This window comes from Clarias gariepinus, chromosome 24 (genome assembly GCF_024256425.1).
Source record: "Clarias gariepinus isolate MV-2021 ecotype Netherlands chromosome 24, CGAR_prim_01v2, whole genome shotgun sequence".
NCBI lineage: Eukaryota > Metazoa > Chordata > Actinopteri > Siluriformes > Clariidae > Clarias > Clarias gariepinus.
The window spans coordinates 11,877,027-11,895,533 of NC_071123.1; the positions used below are offsets into that span (position 1 = coordinate 11,877,027).

Sequence of the window (18,507 nt, forward strand, 5' to 3'; positions counted from 1 at the left end):
TTTCTAAAGAAGGCTGTTTTGTCACTGTTGTATATAATTGAGTAGTGGCCCCTTTAAGAAAAGTGTAAGTAGGAAGTTGTCATGTGACCTGTATTCAGAGGCAGTCAAGCAGAGACAGAGAGTAGCGTGTTCGGCTTTCCTTGCAGTGAAATGCGATATTTGAGTACTCCTTGCTTGTAGTAGCATCGTGGGTATGTGTTTATTATTTTATTGATTCCTACATGTGTTTTGAAATTATTGACAGCACTTAATTTAAGTGTTAAGTTCTTTCCTAAAAATAATATTTCTGACTAGGTTGCTTTGCTAACATATTGTTGCATTAGCATTTTTTGCAGTTCATAGAGTGCTAACACTACATGTACAACAGTGCAAAAAATAAGGTTTTGGTAACTGTCTGTTAAATGTTAGTGAATATGTTATATTTGAAAAAGTGCTACAGTTAAAATGAGAACATTTAATTTATTTCTTTGAGCATTTGTTTAGCTGTGCATTTTACACAGAAGTTTAATTGGATTATTCTTTTGTACTTTTAAACATTTCAGTTTCACCTTTCTTGTTAATGTCAATAAACCTGTGAACAAGGAGAGTCTCGTCTTCAGAGTCTTGATGTTAGGAAAGTGTTTATCTGGCTGTCAAGTTATATTCAGGACATATACCGAGGGCAGCACAAAGGCTTTCAGCACCTTGTTGAATTAATGCCACGTAGAATTAAGGCAGTTCTGAAGGCGAAAGGGGGTCAAACACCGTATTAATGTATTAGTATATATACACACATGTCATTTACTGTATATACACACTCAACAAAAATATAAACGCAACACCTTTGTTTCTGCTCCGATTTTTCATGAGATGGACTTAAAGATCTAAAATTCATTTCACTTGGGCAGTATAAGGTACACCTGTGCACTACTCATGATGTCAGATCAGCATCTTGATGTGGCACACCTGTGAGGTGGGATGGATTATCTCAGCAAAGCAGAAGTGCTCACTATCACACATTTAGACTGATTTGTGAACAATGTTTGAGAGAAATGGTAATATTGTGTATCTGGAATGAATTTTAGATCTTTAAGTCCATCTCACGAAAAATCGGAGCAGAAACAAAGGTGTTGCGTTTATATTTTTGTTGAGTTATGCAAATATATATATATATATATATATATATATATATATATATATATACACATACACACACAGTAATGATCTGTATGTTCTGACACCTTTCTATAGAAACCAGCATTAACTTTTTCCTTAATTTGATGGTTCATTATACTTCGATTGGATCATACAGAGGCCAGCCTTCTCTCGCCATGTGCATCCGTGAACCTGGCCACTCATGACCCTGTTGCCAGTTCATCGGTTTCCCTTCCTTGAATCACTTTTGGTATGTCTCGACAACTGCAGCCTGGAAATATCTCACAACAGCTGCAGTTTTGGAGTTGCTCTGACCCAGTTGTCTAACCATTACAAATTGGCACTTCTCACAGTAGATACATTTTTAATATCTCCTTACAATGGCATCTGGAGGTGGGTGGGATGTATTAGGCAGCAAGTTAACATTTTTACTGACGTTGAAAAAATGGGCTAGCATAGGGATTTGACAAGGCAATAAAATTGGTTTAGGCAAAAATGCATTCTGGAGCTTCCCAGTCTGACTTGAGTGGCAGATGTGTTTCAGCTTATATGGGAGGGCATATCATGCAGTCTGCCTCCCAGGCAACTTGAAACTATCATCCTCAACCCCATCACCCATTTGGCCCTAGGTCCTTTGAAATCCCCAATAGCAGAGAAGATTATTTGGGGCATCAATGTTATTTTACAGGTACTGTACACATGCAATCGAATTTTGATTAACCTCAACCTAAACTCTGTCTTTGCAACTTTAGTGTTAGACCCCACAATTGCTAATTAACTAGTCACTGATACATGTATTGATTCCATCTCAAAGTAGCTTTCCCTGGGACCATTTCTGATGGCACTTGTTGTGTTTTGTACTTCAAATTCCTTCCACAGACCACAGACTAGCAGAGTAGGCTAACTGGCATTTCCAATATTCCCTATAGAGTGTGAGTGTAGTGCCCCAAGTCCCCTGGGATAGGCTTCGGGCCCCCTGTGATTCTTTACAGGATATGCAGTAGAGAACGAGTGATTGATAGTTTGATATAAAATTATAGTAGATTTATTTATTAATAAATAAGAGTAATGAGGCATGAATGTTTCTGGCCTAATAAACAATATGTCAGTCAAGTCAAATTCCTGAAATGTTAGGGTGGTATAACCAACATTCAGGGAGCTATTTTGTTGCAAGATACAAAATGACCCAATATTTATTTATATGTGCCAATAAATAAATAAATACAAAAAAAATAATAAATAAATAAATAAAGCTAGTGGCACCCTACATGCCCAGGCCACTAACTGTCTTTAAAATATGACATAACCTTTTAAACATGGCAAGGACTGTCAAATGGTATGACCTCAGTAAAACAATTACAATTCATAATAATTGTAAAAATTTGTTTACAATCTTTACAACAAGGTCAAATCCATACATAAAAGTTTATGATAATGGCAGTTGAATTTAATTTGTAATTGAAATGTCACATTTAACTCTCATTGCGGATTGTTCTGTTTCTTTTTTCAAACACCAGTAATTTAAAATGCTAAGCAAAGCTTTACTATTGGCAAACTTACTATGTAAATATTACTTAAGTGTTTTGTGTTATATTTAAAACACAATAGCAACTGTTCTACAACTTTATCAAAGCACTGTAAAGCAATGGAAAAGCCTGGTCTTGGTGTTATTTTGTAAGTATTAAAATATTATAGATGTCAATTTTACACACCACAGGCTCATCTTAGCAAAAATAAATGGGGACCCTTACGCAGGAGCCTGTTACTGTACCTTGCCAAATGACATAAGAGTTCGTTTTTTTAGATGTAATGTAAATAATGTAATGTGGTAATAAAAAGAAACGGTGGTATTTATTTTTTTCTATTTTATTTGTACTTATTAACAGAGAAAAAAGCAGAATATCCACAAAAAAGCAGAAGTACCACAAAAGCCAAATGAGCAAAAAAGGTTCTTGCTGATATTCTCAATTTAACTCCATCTACAAACTCTGCAACATCTGCTGATGAGGAAATTTAACCTAGAATTCCCAATTGAGTGAAAAAAAAACCTTAGAAGAGAACTATAGACTTAAAACTTAAAAATTTTTGAAAAAAGAACAGATGGATTAGTTATTTGAAAATAGAATAACAATTTTCTATTTACATGTGCATGAATTCTACAGTAGATGAATAATCCTTTACAAAAAAAACATTTACTTTTTTTTAAGACACTTGACAATTTAGGCACAGTCCATTTTTTTTTTTTCAAAATGTACAGTACAAATATGATCTCAAACTACATAAACTTGACGCATGCTTTAAAAAAAGCATTTAAATATTTTTTTTCTGCTTACCTTATTTGTCATTGACCCATACATATGGAAGCTTGTTTATGTCAGATTAAATTAATGAATCATTATGTCTAATGAATAAAAAAACAATCCTTCTAATAACAAATTACCACTACAAATAATAAATGTGCACATCATAAAATAACAAATATCCATACCTAATAATAAAAAGCCCAAATACACATTAAAATTAATGAAAAGCCAACTACTAGCCGACAGGTCAAAAAGGAATATCTACACATTAAATAACAAACACAGAGGTCGAATATTTAAATGTCAGACACTGAAGAAAAAAGACAAAAGAACTTCCACTAAATTCATTCAATTCAACATTACTCTTTTCTAATTAACTGTATATGTGCAATGTAACCAAAGGGGCGGGGGGGGTTGGGGGTGTCCAGTGTCTTCTGTCTGGACAAATGCAGAGGGTTGTGTCAGGAAGGGCATCCGACGTAAAACATTTGCCAAATCAATGATGCGAATCACGAATATAAATCCCATACCGGATCGTCGTGGCCCGGGTTAACAACAACCGCCACTGCTGTTGTTGACCTACAGGGTGCCGGTGGAAATTGGGCTACTGTTGGTCGAAGAAGGAGAGGAGGAAGGCGTGTTCGAAAGCAGAAAGAGAAGAGAAAAGGCAAGAGTTTAGGAGTGATAGTAGGGACTTTGAATGTTGGGACTATGACAGGGAAGGCAAGAGAGTTGGTTGATATGCTGCAGAGAAGGAAGGTAGATATACTGTGTGTCCAGGAGACCAGCTGGAAAGGTAGCAAGGCCAGAAGCTTAGGATCAGGGTTCAAATTGTTTTACCATGGTGTGGGTAGGAAAAGAAATGGAGTAGGAGTTATTCTGAAAGAGGAGTTTGTAAGGAATGTTCTAGAGGTAAAGAGAGTATCAGCTAGGGTGATGAGTTTGAAGCTGGGAATTGAAGGGGTGATGTTCAATGTTGTTAGTGGTTATGCCCCATAGGTAGGCTGTGAGTTAAAAGAGAAGGAGAAATTCTGGAGTGAGTTAGATGAACTTGCAGACGTTGTAATCTGAAAGAGATCAGTGACTGCAAAGCGTTGGTAAGGGAGAGTGTAGCCAGACAACACAAAATGGTGGTGTGTAAAATAATAAATAACCCTGAAAATTTGGAGAGGTGGAGGTACGCTCTGGAAAGCAGAGGAATGAAGGTTAGCCGCAGTAAGACGGAATACATGTGTGTGAATGAGAGGAACCCAAGAAGATCGGTGAGGCTACAGGGAGCAGAGGTAAAGAAGGTGCAGGATTTTAAGTACATAGGGTCAACGGTCCAGAGCAACGGAGAGTGTGGAATGGAGGTGACGAGGCGGGTACAGGCAGATTGGAATGGGTGGAGAAAAGTGTCAGGTGTGTTGTGCGATAAAAGAGTATCAGCGAGAATGAAAGGAAAGGTGTACAGGACAGTGGTGAGACCAGCGATGCTCTACGGCTTAGAGACAGTGGCCCTGAGGAAAAAACAGGAGGCAGAGTTGGAGGTAGCAGAGCTGAAGATGTTGAGGTTCTCTTTGGGAGTGACAAGGATGGATAGGATCAAGAATGAGTTCATCAGAGGGACAACCCACGTTAGATGTTTTAAAGATAAAGTCAGAGAGGCCAGATTGAGGTGGTTTGGACATGTTCAGAGGAGAGATGTTGAATATATCGGTAGAAGGATGCTGAGGTTGGAACTGCCAGGCAGGAGGTCTAGAGGAAGACCAAAGAGGAGATTTATGGATGCAGTGAGAGAGGACATGAAGTTAGTTAGTGTGAGAGAAGAGGATGCAGAGGATAGGGTTAGATGGAGGCAGATGTTTCGCTGTGGCGACCCCTGAAAGGGAACAGCCGAAAGACAAAGAAGATTTTACTGTATATGTGTAGCTTTTGTCACTCATAATTTCATTATTTGACACAGGTCTTTGTTATTCATTGCAGTCACATTCATTACTCGATGTGGTGATTCTTTATTTGATGTGTACCCAGCACCAAACCTGTCAATCAACCTAACTTGTCAACCTACCAGGACAAATCTCCATTCTTTACCATTCCAAGCCAAAACAACATGGTGATCATAGTGACATGAGCTATAGTTGCCTTGACCTATTGTGAGTTGGTTTGCGATGGTCAATTTATTGTCCAGACTTAAACATTAACTAAAGACTTTTGTTTCATGTCAAGTGGATTATGGATAGGATTTAATGAAATGCAGTTCAACACAGTTAATCTAGAAAATTTAGGGGTACAGCTTTTACGCACTTACTGTACGTTAAAAAAAGACCCTTTGCGAACTTCTTAACACAGCTTTACTTTATACAAAATTATTATTTAAAATACACTGATTCCAAAATAAACTATATAAATGAAATGCTATGCTATATACTGTATGTATACAGTGGGTATGGAAAGTATTCAGACCCCCTTAACTTTTTTACTCTTTGTTATATTGCAGCCATTTGCTAATCATTTACGTATTTTTTCCCTCATTATATGTACACACAGCACCCCATATTGACAGAAAAACACAGAATTGTTGAAATGTTTGCAGATTTATTAAAAAAGAAAAAAATTAAATATCACATGGGCCTGAGTGACCCTTTGCTGTGACACTCATATTTAACTCAAGTGCTGTCCATTTCTTCGGATCATCCTTGAGATGGTTCTACACCTTTATTTGAGTCCAGCTGTGTTTGATTATACTGATCAGACTTGATTAGGAAAGCCACACACCTATCTATATGAGACCTTACAGCTCCCAATGCATGTCAGAGCAAATGAGAATCATGAAGTCAAAAGAACTGCCTGAAGAGCTCAGAATTATGGCAAGGCACATATCTGGCCATGGTTACAAAAAAAAAATCTGCTGCACTTAATGTTCCTAAGAGCACAGTTGCTTCCATAACCCTTGAATGGAAGATGTTTGGGACGACCAGAACCCTTCCTAGAGCTGCTATCTGCTAGAAACTGAGCTATTGGGGGAGAGGAGTCTTGGTGAGAGAGGTAAAGAGGTAAAGAAGAACCCAAAGATCACTGTGGCTGGGCTCCAGAGATGCAGTCAGGACATGGGAGTTTCAAGTTGTAGAAAGTCAACCATCACTGCAGCCCTCCACCAGTTAGGGCTTTATGGCAGAAACCTTTTTTCTCCAAGATGGTGAGAAATAAGATTCTCTGGTCTGATGAGACCAAGATAGAAAATTTTGGCCTTAATTTTAAGCGGTATGTGTGGAGAAAACCAGGCACGGCTGATCACCTGTCCAATACAGTCCCAACAGTAAAGCACGATGGTGGCAGCATCATGCTGTGGGAGTGTTTTTCAGCTGCAGGGACAATCAAGTGAAAATATGAATGCGGCCAGGTACAGAGATATCCTGGACGAAAAACCTTCTCCAGAGTGCTCAGGACCTCAGACTGGGCTAAAGGTTTACCTTCCAACAAGACAATGACCCTAAGCACACAGCTAAAATAATGGCTTCACAACAACTCTGTGGCTGTTCTTGAATGGCCCAGCCAGAGCCCTGACTTAAACAAAATTGAGCATCTCTGGAGAGACCTAAAAATGGCTGTCCACCAACGTTTTCCATCCAACCTGACAGAACTGGAGAGGATCTGCAAAAAGGAATGGGGATCCCCAAATCCAGGTGTGAAAAACTTGATGCATCTTTCCCCAAAAGACTCAGGGCTGTATAAGGATGCTTCTACTGAGCAAAAGGTCTGAATACTTAGGCCCATTTGATATTTCAGTTTTTTGTTTTTTTTTAATAAATCTGCAAAATTATTAGTGTCTTGACACAGATTCTCAATTGGATTTAGATCTGGACTTTGACTGGCCCATTCTAACACATAATTATGCTTCAATATAAACCATTCCATTGTAGCTCTGGCTGTATGTTTAGTGTCATTGTCCTGTTAGTAGGTAAACCCCAGTCTTAAGTCTTTTGCAGACTCTAACTGCTAACTCAGTGAGTTTACAGATTTGCCCTGTAATTAGCTCTATCAATCTTTTTATCAACTCTGACCAGGTTACTGGTCAGTGCTGAGGAAAAGCATCCCTGAAATATGATGTTGGCACCAAACCGTTTCACGGTGGGGATGGTGTGTTTAAAGTGATGTGTTAGTTGCATTTAGGCCAAAAAGTTAAATTTTAGTCTCATCCTTCTTCCACATGGTATGTGTCCCCCAAATGTCTTGCAATTGCCAAAGGCACTTCTAATGGCTTTCTTTAAACAATGGGTTTCTTCCTGACGCTCTTCAATAAACACCATATTTGTGGAGTGCACGAATAATAGTTATCCTGCGGACCTACCTCCTGCTCAGTGAGATGCTAAAAGCTTGGGATATTTTTTATAACAAAACCCTTCTCCCCCACAACTTTATAACTGACAAGTCTGGTGTGTTCCTTGGGCTTCATGATGCTGTTTGTTCTCTAACAAACCTGGGCAGGGTGAACGCCCCTGTGTAGATAAAGTCTTGATGGGCATCTCTATGGGCAACTGTCATACCTGCTTCAAGTCTGCTACCATTGTGCCAGTGCGAAAGTGACTTTCGCCCCGTCACACTCATTGAGAAGTGCTTTAAAAGACTTGTCCTCACCCATCTTAAAGACTGTCTGCCACGAACTCTGGACCCATAGCAGTTTGCCTTTCGCCCAAATAAATCAACAGATAGGTCAACAATCAGCAGCTTGTACTAAAGAAAAATGCAGTCTCCGTTATTTGGACACATTTTGGCTTCAGTAAGGATGACATCGAACAAAAAAGTCAGATGTAGACATTGTAAAAAAAAACGCAATTGTTTCGATGCCCTAAGGTAACACCACCAATTACTGTAGTTTCAACAGTTGAAGCACAATCACGTTACTGAATATGAACAGTGCATGGCTCAAAAAAACTAACAAAAAGAGACTGACAAGCGCCAAGCAACAAGTTGCCTGAACTATGAGGGCAAAAAAATAAAAAAATAAATAAAATAATCGTTCATTAATCGTAATTGAGTTAAAATGTTCAATTAATCAAGATTTTGATTTTAGGCCAAATCGCAAAGCCCTAATTGAAAGCATCCTCACAAACTGCATCTTAGTGTGGTATGGCAACTACGCAGCTTCAGACCACAAAGCCCTTCAGAGGGTGGTGAAAACCAACCAAAGAATCATTGCTATTCAGCTACTAATCTTTAGAGGACATTTACAAGAAACGCTGACTGCAAAGCACAAGAGGCATTATCATATCAAGTCTCTTTTCTACAATAAGAATAGAAAACAGAAGGCCTTTTTTATTCCAATATTACTATTCCCCAGTGTACAAAGCAAGGACCATTAAGACATGATTTGATAAGCTTAGTGTGGAAGAACTTGCACCTTTGGGATGAACTGAAACAAAGACCGAGCCAGGCCCTCTTCACCAACATCAGTGCCTAACATCATAAAAGCTCTACAGAATATTGAACGAGTATGAATTTTGGTAGAAATGCTTCAAAATATACATGTCCATATAGTGTATGTTCATGTGTATGTGTATTGTGTTACAGTAAGCATTTTATTTTCTTAACATGTCTTCTTCGCTGCACAATGTTTGCACAGTTATACTGTTTTTACCAAATATACTATCCATATTACCTACTGCACTTCTGTTCATTAATCACTTTTGAAATGAAATAACATTCCTCCAAGACCAAGGTGCTACATACATGCAACAACATAAATTAACAACACACTTTACCGGTGCTGTGTCGAAGTTGGTTTCCCCATCAGCATGCATTTTTTTTAGCCCCACCCCCGTGAAATCGGCACAGGGAACGGGCATTTAGGACTACTAAATGGTCTACTTCTCTGTGTCAGGTAGCTCCTATTTAAGTGATTGCTTGATTGAAACAGGTGTGGCAGTAATCAGGCCTGGGGGCGACTACAGAAATTAACCTCAGGTGTGATAAACCACAGTTAAGTTATTTTTTAACAAGGGGGGCAATCACTTTTTCACACAGGGCCATGTAGATTTGGAGTTTTTTTTCTTCCTTAATAACGTAAACCTTCATTTAAAAACTGCATTTTGTGTTCAAATATGTTATCTTTGACTAATAGTTAATGGTTTTTGATGAGCAGAAACATTTAAGTGTGACAAAAATGCAAAAGAATAAGAAATCAGGAAGGGGGCAAATAGTTTTTCACACCACTGTATAATCTGTGTCTTATATCATGTATATGATCTGTATTAATCTGGGCCAGGAGTAGCTCAGTGGTTAAGGCATTGGACTACGGTTCAGAAGGTCCCAGGTTCAAACCCCACAACCACCAAGTTGCCACTGTTGGGCCCTTGAGCAACCTTCAACTGCTCAGATGTATAATGAGATAAAAAAATGTAAGTTGCTCTGGATAAGAGCGTCTGCCAAATGCCTAAATGTATTAACAACAGTGTTCAGAGCCTTCAAATTTGGGATTAAAATTGCAAGTAAAAATAACAAATGAAAACAAAAACTTAAACTAAAAACATACTAAAATGAAGAGGTTGACGGTCCCTGAACAATCTTTGTGTTCATATTAATCACATTGTTGGCTATTCTCTTTTAGTCAGGTCTAGGCTCAGCAAAATTATATATTCAATAAAATTATTTCCGCTAACTATCTGAATGTACTGAATGACCTGGTCGACCATAAAATCTTGCTTGTTTGTAGGTGACCAAATACTTATTGTACCGAGGAATTTACCAATTAATTTATAAAAAATCCTACAAATGTGGATTTGGATTTTCTGGATGTTTTTTCTTATTTTGTATCTCATAGTTGAGGCGTACCGATGATGAAAATTACAGGCCTCTCTTTTTTTAAGTTTGAGAAGTACAGTTGGTGGCTGACTAAATACTTTTTTGCCCCACTGTATGTCTGTCCAGCCAGATTTTGTTACAGCATCACGTAAATCTGGCGGGACAGAATTTTATCTTACCTAAGCCATTCCTTAGATATTTGCCTAACGTTAAACCTACACCACAAATTAAATCAGTAAATGTTAAAGTATGTAGAAGGGAAGTTATAAGTAGTTATGTGCCAGGTTATAAACACCCCTGAAGTAAAACTGTTGGCACCCTGGACAGAATTTTATGAAACTCATGCCACAAATAAAATGTGTAGAGGGGAAGTTCAGGGATTAGTTATTAGTGATGACTCGTTCATGAACGTTATTTAGAAGATTGAGTAGTCTCGGAGAGTGATTCGTTCATTTTCTACTGGGCGCACATGCACAAAGCATTGCAAGACCTCCGTAGGTTATGTACAGGAAACAGGAAAGAGTAGTTACCTTTGAGTCTTTGGTCCGATTTGTTCGTTCTTTTGTCACATGACTCCCATAGACGCTATGCAATGTGATAGATTTAAAAGAACGAATGACTCGGACCAGAAGAAATGAGAGGTGAGCTGCTTATTCTGTTTATTATAACATGTACTTAGCTGCATTGTAATGTTGAATTTTTATTACTGGAACTACAGCCAAACTTTTTGGATGTACATGAGTTGGGTGTCTGTTTATTAAAAATGTAACATTTTATTTTATTTCTGAACAAAAGAACGAAATTAACTAAATAAGTCAAAAAAAGATTCGTTCATTTTGATGAACAACATTCAAAGAACTTGGTCACTAAAAGGATTCAAACTTCCCATCACTATTAGTTATAAGCCAGATTATAAACCACAAGTTTTGCAGATTCCAGATTCAGTTCTAGATTTAACAATCTACTTTAAAAATACTAATAAGCTACTTGCTGAACGTAAACAAATGCCTGCACCAATAAATATTAATTACAAAAGATAAACTCTACGTTTATCCAACCAGGCAACCTGCAGCCTATCCCAGGAGGCTTAGGGCACGAGACAGGGTACACCCTGAACAGGGTGCCAACCTATCGCAGGGCCCACACACATACACATTCACACAATTATTCACACACCACGGGCAATTTGAAAACGCCAATTAGCCTAACCTGCATATTTTTGGACTGTGGGAGAAAACTGGAGTCCCCGGAGAAATATATATATATATATATATATATATATATATATATATATATATATACACATACACACACTACCGTTCAAAAGTTTTAGAACACCTGCAAATTTCTTTGTTTTTGTTTAGTGATTAATTTTCTACATTCTACAACAATACTGGGGATTTCAAAACTATAAAATAACACATATGGGATTAGGTAATTAAGTAACAACAAGAACAACAACAGTTAGTTGTTATTTTAAGACACAGAGGTCAGCCTTTCTGTAATAGTTAGGGGGGGCCAGGGGTAGCTCAGTGGTTAAGGCATTGGACTACGGTTCGTAAGATCCCAGATCCCAGGTTCAAACCCCACAACCACCAAGTTGCCACTGTTGGGCCCTTGAGCAAGGCCCTTAACCCTCAACTGCTCAGATGTATAATGAGATAAAAATGTAAGTCGCTCTGGATAAGAGCGTCTGCCAAATGCTCAAATGTAATAGTTCTTGCAAGAACAGTATTGTCAAGTGCATTTGCAAAATTCGTCAAGCACCTCACGTCAAGGCTCTCACAAAGGCCGTCCCAGGAGGGCAAGACCAAAACCTACCTCTGCAAAAGTTCATTTAGAGTTATCAGCCTGAAAAATGACCAATTAACAGCACCTCAGATTAGAAGCGTTATGAAGTCTTTACAGAGCATGAGTAGCAGAAACATCTCAATATCAACTGTTCAAAGGAAATTAATGCATTTTTTGGATGCCTTCAGCATTCCTTTACAATATAGAAAGAAATAAAAATCAGGAACCATCATGGAGTCAGAAAGTGTTCTAAAACTTTTAAACGGTAGTGTGTGTGTGTGTATATATATATATATATATATATATATATATATATATATATATATATCGAGTGTATGTATACATGTGTGTACACACACACATAGACACACACACACAATTATGTTAGCTAAACGATGCATATTTTCTTCGACACCCCTGAAGTATGTCAGTATAACCACTCAGCCTTGGTGCTGATGTAATCTTTCACTGTATGATTAATTTTTCCTTGTCCGTTTTATCAATTCCACTTCACCCTGCAGATCTGCCTTTGTATGATGATGGCCCACTGCCTTAAAATGCCTATCCCTGCATACAGTGTGTCCTGCTAAAAAGAAACCACTATGATACCTGGTTAAACGCTAGTTATGATACAGTATACAGTAAAAATCACAACGTTGTTTTAAACTCTGGGTGTTTATTTAAAACTATAGGGACTTTGCAGTCGCTTTGGGTAAAGCGGCATTTGGGTGATGGGTGAAGCAAAAAAAAAAAAAAAAAAGAGTCCAAATTACTGCAATTTACTGTTTAGACCGCGCATTCAGATCTGTATATGAATAAAAATAGATGCACGCATTAGATTTTAGTATTAGAAATTATGATATCTATCAGATATCGGCATCGGCCAGTTTGTCTTTTTTTTACTTGTAGAGTGGTTATCTGACGCTAAATTTTGAATTAATTTTGGAATGCTATGCTAGCCTCGCTAATGGTGCTACACTACACCCGGCATTATAGGTGATGGAGGAAAACTATCATTAATGCGGCAATATACAAAGGACTGAATAACAGTGCTTCGATAACGTCAAAGTATTGCTTGCCTCCTGCATAAAATGCTCTGAATGCTTTGAATGACAAAGACCGGCAGGGTAACTAACTGGAGCTCTTCATGTCCCTGTGTTCACATAGTAAATCAATGATGCCTGCTAAAAGACTGTAATGAGAATCTCTTACCTTATACAGAAATAGTCTGTTCAGAAGCAGAAACCCAAAACAATTATGTTTTTCCCAGTACCAGGTCCGTCAGTGTACCGCTGTTAGGTAAAAAAAAAAAAAAAAATCTTCCCCCCTTCTCGTTAATCTGAATAAAACAGAGCAACGCCCTTTATGCTTCTCTACCGTTCCCCTCCTCCACAATGACAATTAATACCAACCAAGTCCTCACATCCTTATCACACATTTCACTGGTATAATCTGGTTAATTATAATCAGTAGCAAACGCATTAACAGCATATAAATATTGTGCAGAAAATTAATAAATTTATATATATATATATATATATATATATATATATATATACACACACACCATGTTATAAATTATTACACAAATTATATCTTTCCCTGATTTTCATAATTAGTCATTGCATCAAGTCATCAATCATTAGGGTATAATTTGAATTTTATTAAACAAACCTCCTTATGATAACAATATTTATTTCACAAATAAAAAACTGAAAATGCACTGTTCCAAATTATTATGCACAACAGTTAAAACATTTTATAGGTTGTAAAGGACTGAAAATGGTCTTTTGTTGAATTTGCAGCGTCAGGAGGTCATATTTACTGAAATCACCACCATCTGTTGCCACCATTTGCCGCAATGACAGCTTGACAGCAACGTCTCATGCTCTTTACTAGCCTCATGATGTTTTGAGGCAATGCATTCCACTCTTCCTAAAGTGCTACACGCAGTTCTGTCAGATCATGAGGGGGTGGGGTACGATCATCCAGTCTCTGCTTCAGCTGGTTCCAGACATGCTCTATGGGGTTCAGGTCAGGGGACATTGATGTTCATACCATATGAGGCACTCCAACTTCCTGAATTTGAGCTGTGACAATTCTGCCACAATGTGTTGGAGCATTATCATCCATGAACAGAAAGTTGGGGGTGTGCTGGCGCAATTGGGGAATGATGATGGGTTTTATGATGTCTCTGAGGTAAGAACATGGTGTCTTGGTGTCAGTGAAGTCACCTGCAACGGTCGTCTGGCATTCAAGCCAAAGCGTCAGTTGCGAATGGTTTGTCTGGAAACCCTAGTACATCTCGTAAACGGGCCTGCAGCTGTGTGGCAGTTGCATAACGATATCTGAGTGCATAGGTCTTTAGGTACAGGTCATCATGCAAGTCTGCTGATGACACTTTGAGACACACCATGTTCAGTTGGCGCTGCCTGTCTGTTAAGTGACGTTGTGTGTTCATGGCTAATGGAATGATGAACTTGGAATGACTTACTGACAATACCAGCTTTTTATACCCACAGAATGTTGAAATTGATGCCACATTGAAAAAGGTTGTCTTTTGGAATTGGCCCCAATATAAGGCACACCTGTATACAATGAGACCATTACATGGAAAACACAAAATGAGGTGTGTCTATCACCCTAATACAATTGCCTCCATATCCCCAAAATATTTAAAGTAAAACAAACACCGTATGTATAACATCTACATCTACTACTGTATAACATCTAAGTCTCTCAAAATATCCCTAACTTATTGTATTTAGTATATATACACAGGATAAATTCTCACATAAAGTTTGAGAATTGCCAGATATCAGTCCATTGCAAGCACACACTTTGTTTACGGTGGGGAATGCAGGATCAGTTTGTGTGTAGTTGGGTGAAGTAGCAGCAGGAGTGTGGAACTGCTCGTCCACACACTGTTGGGTGTGGCGTAACACACTCGCAGGACAGCGCTATCCGTTCCTTTCACTTCGTGCACTCTCAGATGCCCATAACTGGTTGTAGGGCCCTAATTAATGTGAGAGCACTAAGTCTCACCCAAGTTCTCCGCGCACGCGACTTCTCGATTCTGTGCGCGCTCGACTCTGCCTGCATGCGCGTGCAACATTTATTTTCTGTGCGTGCTCGACTGTGCCTGTACACTTGCTCAACTTTGTCCAGTGTTACAAAACTGCCACAAAACCAGCAAATCACAGACATCCACACACAACTTCTGATTGGCTGTTCCCTGGCAATATTGACCGCATAACGGAAGCGTTGTAAATAAAGGTTTATAAGTAGAGCGACCAAGTTGTCAGATTTGAATTTTAGTCGATGTAGTCTAACATTGAGCTATATGGATAGTTAGATAAGTAAATAAAAACACTTATCTTAAGTAAATAAAAAAATAAATACTATAATATTTGTTTATAATATTTATAAATAAATACAACTTTATTTATAATCCCTTCCCTTATATAATTACTTTTCATTTGTATTCCTATTATATAGAATAATATAATTTTTATTTTTTCAAATTATTATTTTTTTTTATTAAAGCTGCTTTGAGACAATGACCATTTTAAAAGCACTATACAAATTATAGTATGTGATACAAAATAATGTTTTTTTGTTGAAATGCCTAGTTATTCTGTGGAAAAGGTGCTCTGGTCCTTTATATATATATATATATTGTTTTGTGTAGCAAACAGCGCATCTCTATTACGCTGCTAGCATACAGTATAATGTCAAAATGAATGGATGTCTCACATTACATAATATGAACGTTAAGCAGTGCTAGTGAACAATGAGGCATTATTGGACCAAGTATTGGGAGGTATGACATAAACAGAGGGTAAATAAATTAAATATTGTATGATTTTGTATCCCAAATTGGGACATTTACAGAAAAAGGAAATGTTCCAGGCTCAGGAGATAGTAATATCTCCTAATAGTTGCTCCCAACTGAGAAAAGTAGCACTAGCAGATTCTCGTGTTGCTTTTCATTTTTATGTTATTAGAGTTTTTTATTGTTTTTTTTTACATGGTAAGTCCAATGGCAAATGGGAGAAGTTGACTATGAGGATTTCCACAAACCCTGTTAAAACGTGCAACAGAAAATGCACCTTAACTTCCCCAAACACTGTGAGGCAGTCCCAGTTACTCTGGTAAAGGCAGTGGCAGTGAGAGCTTATTTAACTTTGATCCCAGATTATCTTTTACCATTCCAGAGAGCAGATCTTGCCAAATTGCAGTTTAAGTTTTCTGATGTGTTTTTCCTGTTACTGTAAAACAGCCCAATCATGCAAGAAGTATGTTAGACGGGTGCAGGACATGTATGAGAGCTGTTAGACAGTGGTGAGATGTGCTGTAGGTGTAACAGAAGAGTTTATGGTGGAGGTGAATATATCTCAAGAATAGGCTCTGAACCCCTTCTAGTTTCCTCTGGTGATGGACAGGATGACAGATAAGGTTAGACAGGAGTCTCCATGGACTATTGTCAAGAACTAACCTTACGTGACCAGAAGACGTAGCTTTAGCGGTTAGCCCTTTGTTGCGTGAATGGTAAACCCAAACATGGAAAAAAACGAGTAGGCAGGATAATCAGGCTATTTGATCTAAGGACTCTCACAAATAGGGAGCAAGGGAAGGACACACTCTAACCCGCGTCCTATAAATACACACTCAATCAGAAAGCAAAGCCAAGAAAGTGAGTACTCACGATTTGACGAACGATTCCGACGTGGCATGGGCAAAACTCAATGACTGAGTGAGGTGTTATGCTTTGTTTACTCCTTTTATACTTCCTGGTTCCTGTGCATGACAACTATGATGTTTGCAGATAATATTGTGTTTTGTAGCAAGAGCAGGAAACAGGTTGAGGAAAATCTAGAAAGAGGAAAGAATGCTCTGGAAAGCAGAGGAATGAAGGTTAGCTGCAGCAAGACAGAATACATGTATGTGAATAAGAAAGACCCAAGTGGAATGGTGAGGCTACAGGGAGCAAAGGTAAAGAAAGTGCAGGACTTAGGTCAGCGTCCAGAGCAACAGACACTGTGGAAAGGAGGAAAATAGGGGTGTGCAGGCAGGTTTGAACGGTATAAGGTGTGTTGTGTAATAAAAGAGTATCAGCGAGAATGAAACAAAAGGTGTTCGGGTTAGAGACAGAGACACTGAAGAAAAGACAGGAGACAGAGCTAGAGGTAGCAGAGCTGAAGATGTTGGGGTTCTCTTTGGAAGTGACAAGAATGGATAGGATAAAAAATTTGTCTAACAGAAGGAACAACCTATGTTAGATGTTTTGGAGATTAAGTCAGAGAGGCCAGGTTGAAGTGTTTTGGACAGAGGAGAAATTATGAATATATCGATCGAAGAATGCTGAGGTTGGAATTGCCAGACAATAGATCTAGAGCTATGCTTAAAGGAAATTTATGGATGTAGTACAAGAGGACATGAAGTTAGTTGGTGTGAGAGAAGAGGATGCAGAGGATAGGGTTACATGGAGACAGGTCATTCGCTGTGGCGACTCCTGAAAGGGAACAGCCGAAAAACAAAGAAAAAGAAGCAGAAGAATCATGCTGGTACTCAAGACCATCAGGGCTGTCTATTTTTGTGTAGCGCTCTAGCTAATAGTGGCTCACATTTATTCACCCATGGATTTGACTGAGGGTTACTGGCAAATTTCCTTGTTACAAAATTTCAAGGGAAAATAGCTTTCTCTACCCTGTTCTGTTTGGGAACAATCCTTTATACTCCAGTGTCAGTAATAACCTTATTAACTTTGTGTTTTTTTTGTGTGTGTGTTAGGATTTTAGGTTGACTTTGTGTTTCACTGTCTCTCAATCACAATTACACCACCACAAAGTACTGACCCACACATATGGTTTTTACACACACACTGGACATTCTGGACATTTCTGGACATTTGTTTACACTATTGGCCACTGCACAATTACACTTTGTGGTCATCAAATCAAATCAACAACTACACTTCGTGGTCATCAAATCAAATCACATTAAATCACTTCAGCACAAATCACTTTAAGCATATTTGCACTGCACAAGTCACTTTTAATATGTGGACTGCACAACCATGGACATAACCATTCTTTTATTACCATTTATTCGGCTGCTCTTATTGTTTTAAATTTTTTCATATATTTTCCATATATTTTCTATATTGTGTATTTTGTGTACAGATATTTTATTTTTAACTTTTATTTGTATATTTTTATTTTTATTTTATTCTTTTCTAGTTAAACTTACCCTTTATTTTAATTTTCATATTTATTTCCTATTCGTATTCTTAGGTCACGAGCAGTTGTCTAAGCATTTCACTGCATATCGTACTGTGTATGACTGTGTATGTGACAAATAAAATTTTAATTTGAATTTGTTTAGTGTCTCTATTTAAGCTCCCATGTTGAGTTAGTCTTGTCCTTGCATCTGTTCAGTTTAGTTTCCAGTTAATTTATTCACTGGTCAAAGTATGTTCTTTTGTTCATGTTCCAGA

General features: G+C 38.0%; 1 protein-coding gene across 5 annotated transcripts in view; it reads right to left on the reverse strand.

Moving 5' to 3' along the window:
- Positions 1 to 18,507, reverse strand: part of coro1cb (coronin, actin binding protein, 1Cb) — a 93,466-nt gene that overhangs the window by 56,421 nt on the left and 18,538 nt on the right. Inside the window, exon 1 of one of the 5 annotated variants that reach the window (XM_053485848.1) lies at positions 16,717 to 16,771. The exons of 2 other annotated variants lie outside the window; for them this stretch is intronic. In XM_053485848.1, the coding sequence (XP_053341823.1) occupies positions 16,717 to 16,744 (28 nt within the window). In that variant the 5' untranslated portion in view covers positions 16,745 to 16,771. Of the gene's footprint in view, positions 1 to 13,220; positions 13,368 to 16,716; positions 16,772 to 18,507 lie in introns of those variants that run through there. 2 more of the 5 variants (XM_053485849.1, XM_053485850.1) reach the window with 2 other exon arrangements.